Genomic DNA, 6000 nt, shown 5'->3' on the forward strand with positions numbered 1-6000 from the left:
GAGGAACGTGCAAATTAGGTGACGCCCAACGTAGTCAGCTCATCCCACCTTAGATAACGTGGGGGACGGTCTTATTAAGGAGAGAATGTATAGATTTTATTAAAAGTTTTAGCAAAGTGTAGGAAGGAGAACAAAACAGAAATCATAATTAAAGAATGCTCTGCATTACTCGAGCCAGACTGTGAATGTGTCCATGCTCATCTCTGCTTTGTGCTTTGGTACCAGTGGCCAACACCACAGTGTGATTGTACTCATTATTAACTAAAGGAGCTGGCACTAATGTCCTCAGAAGCTGTAGTGATGCAAACAGAAGTAGGATGGATCAAAGGCGGGACCTTCATGATTATGCAAATTACTTCCATCCAATAATAATAGCCAATTAGATGTTTAGAGTTAATGAGGTTCTTCCCACTGATTTTGAAATAAAAATGACTGATAGTAATTATAGGTCAGTTTTTCACAAGCTAATGCACCTGATTTCAACCCAGAGTTTTTAAAGACATATCGCAGTCCTGAATGGCAAATCTACCACTTGTTTTTCTATCTATTGCCCACCTCAATGCTTGCACGCCTCAATGCTTGCACACCTCAATGCTTGCACACCTCAATGCTTGCACACTTTTATCCTTAATTTAATCTAACTGGTCTCTTAACATCGGGCAGATTGTTCTATACATTGAAGGACATAAGAAACACTGGTGTGTCCATGCACATTAGAACTTACGTTTTCCTTCTAGTGGCCATGCCATTCTTATTAGCATGTAATTGACTTTTACGTTTTACCAAATATAGGCATGGGATTCAGATAAGCACACCACCTGGATCTGTTCTCTTTCAACAATTAGACAGCAAATATAATGAACTTGTAAAAAATGGGTGATTTTCATCACAATATTATTCCTATAAATGTATGTGATTATATGTTGCCCTTCTAAATTCCTATATGTTTCTTGCTACAAGGGTCAGATTTAATATAAATAGTAAATTCACAGGTGTTATCGGTAATATATGTTTTTTCTTTGTATCCTAGGAGGATCCAGCTCCTCTGCCGGCTCCAGCACAAAAACAAGCGCATCTACCACTCAGGTCCGAACCATCGTGACCGAGGAGGTTGATGGCAAGGTGGTGTCATCCTCAGAACGAAGATTCTGAACACAGTCAGCACAACTTCCAACCTGTGAGCCTGGACTGGAATCTGTATGCTACGGAAAATAGAAATCGTAACTACTAAGTGAGGAAAAGACTGTGAAGTTTGCTCTTTAACTTGACCAATTAAATGTAACTCAAAAGACCAACTTCAGGCCAGCCGCCATTTTATGGAACCAGTTGTCCTTGGGAACCTCTGTTGATCCCAACTCACAAAGATAAAAGGCCTTTTGATGTCTTCACGGCTCAGTTTAGTATTGAGTGATGTTTTACAGTCATGCTGTCATTGCTAGATTAGATAAAAATGTCTCATGAGGCTTTTTACTGCATAAACAATGTCCCCATCACATTGTCTGATTTGTATTAACACATTCCTGTACTGTATCCTGTTGCTAAGGTGGATACATGATGTACGCTCATCACCTCACTCTTCACTGACTATCAGAACACAGATATTTGCCTTAAAATAAGTGGAGTGATGGATATTGGAGCACGGGGCTGATTTGTATTAACACATTCCTGTACTGTATCCTGTTGCTAAGGTGGATACATGATGTACGCTCATCACCTCACTCTTCACTGACTATCAGAACACAGATATTTGCCTTAAAATAAGTGGAGTGATGGATATTGGAGCACGGGGCTGATTAAGAGCTAACGTGAGCTGATATAGGCCTTTGAATATGTTATTGTTGTGCAGTTATAGAGTGGGATACATTAGCAATGCTCTTTTGAAGGTCCGAGGGACGCAGCATACAGTCTCATTCAAGAGCTAACGTGAGCTGATATAGGCCTTTGAATATGTTATTGTTGTGCAGTTATAGAGTGCGCTACATCAGCCATGCTCTTTTGAAGGTCCGAGGGACGCAGCATACAGTCTCATTCAAGAGCTAACGTGAGCTGATATAGGCCTTTGAATATGTTATTGTTGTGCAGTTATAGAGTGGGCTACATCAGCCATGCTCTTTTGAAGGTCCGAGGGACGCAGCATACAGTCTCATTCAAGAGCTAACGTGAGCTGATATAGGCCTTTGAATATGTTATTGTTGTGCAGTTATAGAGTGGGCTACATTAGCAGTGCTCTTTTGAAGGTCCGAGGGACGCAGCATACAGTCTCATTCAAGAGCTAACGTGAGCTGATATAGGCCTTTGAATATGTTATTGTTGTGCAGTTATAGAGTGGGCTACATCAGCCATGCTCTTTTGAAGGTCCGAGGGACGCAGCATACAGTCTCATTCAAGAGCTAACGTGAGCTGATATAGGCCTTTGAATATGTTATTGTTGTGCAGTTATAGAGTGGGCTACATCAGCAATGCTCTTTTGAAGGTCCGAGGGACGCAGCATACAGTCTCATTCAAGAGCTAACGTGAGCTGATATAGGCCTTTGAATATGTTATTGTTGTGCAGTTATAGAGTGGGCTACATCAGCAATGCTCTTTTGAAGGTCCGAGGGATGCAGCATACAGTCTCATTCAAGAGCTAACGTGAGCTGATATAGGCCTTTGGATATGTTATTGTTGTGCAGTTATAGAGTGGGCTACATCAGCAATGCTCTTTTGAAGGTCCGAGGGATGCAGCATACAGTCTCATTCAAGAGCTAATGTGAGCTGATATAGGCCTTTGAATATGTTATTGTTGTGCAGTTATAGAGTGGGCTACATCAGCAATGCTCTTTTGAAGGTCCAGGGGACGCAGCATACAGTCTCATTCAAGAGCTAACGTGAGCTGATATAGGCCTTTGAATATGTTATTGTTGTGCAGTTATAGAGTGGGCTACATCAGCAATGCTCTTTTGAAGGTCCGAGGGACGCAGCATACAGTCTCATTCAAGAGCTAACGTGAGCTGATATAGGCCTTTGAAAATGTTATTGTTGTGCAGTTATAGAGTGGGCTACATTAGCAATGCTCTTTTGAAGGTCAGAGGGACTCAGCATACAGTCTCATTCAAGAGCTAACGTGAGCTGATATAGGCCTTTGAATATGTTATTGTTGTGCAGTTATAGAGTGGGCTACATCAGCACGGCTCTTTTGAAGGTCCGAGGGACGCAGCATACAGTCTCATTCAAGAGCTAACGTGAGCTCATATAGGCCTTTGAATATGTTATTGTTGTGCAGTTATAGAGTGGGCTACATTAGCAATGCTCTTTTGAAGGTCCGAGGGACGCAGCATACAGTCTCATTCAAGAGCTAACGTGAGCTGATATAGGCCTTTGAATATGTTATTGTTGTGCAGTTATAGAGTGGGCTACATTAGCAATGCTCTTTTGAAGGTCCGAGGGACGTAGCATACAGTCCCATTCAAGAGCTAACGTGAGCTGATATAGGCCTTTGAATATGTTATTGTTGTGCAGTTATAGAGTGGGCTTCAATAGCAATGCTCTTTTGAAGGTCCGAGGGATACAGCATACAGTCTCATTCAAGAGCTAACGTGAGCTGATATAGGCCTTTGAATATGTTATTGTTGTGCAGTTATAGAGTGGGCTACATTAGCAATGCTCTTTTGAAGGTCAGAGGGACGCAGCATACAGTCTCATTCAAGAGCTAACGTGAGCTGATATAGGCCTTTGAATATGTTATTGTTGTGCAGTTATAGAGTGGGCTACATCAGCAATGCTCTTTTGAAGGTCAGAGGGACACAGCATACAGTCTCATTCAAGAGCTAACGTGAGCTGATATAGGCCTTTGAATATGTTATTGTTGTGCAGTTATAGAGTGGGCTACATCAGCAATGCTCTTTTGAAGGTCCGGGGGACACAGCATACAGTCTCATTCAAGAGCTAACGTGAGCTGATATAGGCCTTTGAATATGTTATTGTGCAGTTATAGAGTGGGCTACATTAGCAATGCTCTTTTGAAGGTCAGAGGGACGCAGCATACAGTCTCATTCAAGAGCTAACGTGAGCTGATATAGGCCTTTGAATATGTTATTGTTGTGGAGTTATAGAGTGGGCTACATTAGCAGTGCTCTTTTGAATGTCCGCGGGACACAGCATACAGTCTCATTCAAGAGCTAACGTGAGCTGATATAGGCCTTTGAATGTGTTATTGTTGTGCAGTTATAGAGTGGTCTACATTAGCAATGTTCTTTTGAGGGTTCGCGGGACACAGCATACAGTCTCATTCAAAGGTTCTGTTCACAGTTTTCTCCTTACAATTTCAGATGTTTCTTAAATAAGGTTCTTTGAAGGTGCCACTGTAATTTTTATCAAAGGGCTTGTTTTCTTTCCTGTAAACCTGATTAATAAAGATTCCTTTCTGACTTCTGCAAATTCAAGGTTACTCTAGATTTAATGTCTGCTTCTCATCATTCTAAGTTGGTACACTCTGCACTTCCTTTATTATTATGAACACTGTTGAACCACCAAATTGTTTGGTTGTACACAGAACGTTTCAGTGAATCCCGTCACAACATATGCAGTTCTCAGTGATTGAGCCAAATATGCAGACTAGAGTTCTGAGAGAGAAACAACTACTAGTTCTAGTATCTGCCAATGTGTTGGCAGCCACGTGGATCCAACCAGAGAAAGTTGACAACTCGTGAGATAGGTTTTTGTTATATAGTTAAAGATGGAAACTGTCAATCCTCATCACTATAATTTGATATTTCTCTTGCACCAAACATGATATTATAAAACTTGACCTGACTATGGGCCAGCGCTGTGAATTTCATTTTCCGAACATCTTTATTGTGACATTATGGTCAGATAAGATTTATTGATGAAACAGTGGACAAGACCCTTAAGATAATAATGTGTTCTACACATAGTAGCCCATCGCAGAGAATGCAATCCTGACTTAATGCAAAAGAGAAAACCTCAACAATGGTTGGTAGGGATTGAACCAGTTCCTCATTTAGTGTGCATCATCAGGGGAAGCAGATTTATTAAAAACCCACTGGTGCAGGGTCACCCTTCGTCCATGGGTTCTAAACAAGTAAGGAAGAATTGACACTGGAGTGAAGTATAAACCAAAGATCTTTTATTAGCATTCATGAATGGGGCCTCATCTGACAAGCACCATAGAGATACTCAAGGAGGAATCAACATTGGAGTGAAGTACAAACCAAAGATCATTTATTAGCATTCATGAATGGGGCCTCATCTGACAAGCACCATAGAGATACTCAAGGAGGAAGCACACTGAATGATGGTTACATCGGTTTTTATAGCAAAAGATCACAAACAAGGGATGCCCAGGGGTAAATAGAGCTTTGGGAAGAACACACAAATGAAGTAACGGTAAGAATCGACAACTTTAGTGTCTTGCACAATTGTCACATCCTGAGGCTGTACAACAAGACAGGCTATATAAGTAAACTTTATTTAAGGCTTTGTCATTGTCTAGAAACCCCAAGCAGACGCCAGCTGTTCTTTTGCGCTGACGCTGCATGTATGCACAGCTTACAATACCCCAATCTAGATTCTTTACCAACGTTTATGCAGGTGCGGTGTCACGGAGAGAGCCGGGGCTGGAAATACGGCAGGGGTAAAAATGGATGATGCATAGCTCAATCAAACAAGCATGGGCAATGCCAATTGGTCTCTGCATATTAATGAGTTTAGTGGAGTAGTTGCTATTATTGATATATTAATATACTGTGTTTAGTATCAGATGAATAAGTTAGCAGGTTAGCAATGACTTTAGAAGTAGCAGAATAGTAATGCAACAGTTCTACTAGTAAAGCAGTTACAGCATGACCAATAGAGTAGTGATGGCTGTTAAGTTACCAGGAGAGCAGTGATAAAAGTTAGCAAAAGAGTATTAATAGTAGTGTTAGTAAAACAGAAGTGATAGTAGTGCACAAACATGCCTGCCAGGGGGGGCCTACAGGCCAGTGCACACACACGCAGGGC

The 6000-nt window shown here is 41.3% G+C and overlaps 1 protein-coding gene across 6 annotated transcripts in view; it reads left to right on the forward strand.

Moving 5' to 3' along the window:
* Window positions 1–4416, forward strand: part of LOC146869362 (keratin, type I cytoskeletal 14-like) — a 186612-nt gene extending 182196 nt beyond the window's left edge. For 5 of the 6 annotated variants that reach the window (XM_085652762.1, XM_085652665.1, XM_085652572.1 and 2 more), the window contains one exon: window positions 1031–4416. In XM_085652762.1, coding sequence (XP_085508888.1) covers window positions 1031–1152 — 122 coding nt within the window. In that variant the 3' untranslated portion in view covers window positions 1153–4416. The remainder of the gene's footprint in view (window positions 1–1030) is intronic. The other variant, XM_085652936.1, reaches the window with a different exon arrangement.
* The last annotated feature ends 1584 nt before the right edge of the window (window positions 4417–6000 follow it).

Source organism: Triturus cristatus, chromosome 1_1, assembly GCF_964204655.1.
Source record: "Triturus cristatus chromosome 1_1, aTriCri1.1, whole genome shotgun sequence".
NCBI classification, from domain to species: domain Eukaryota; kingdom Metazoa; phylum Chordata; class Amphibia; order Caudata; family Salamandridae; genus Triturus; species Triturus cristatus.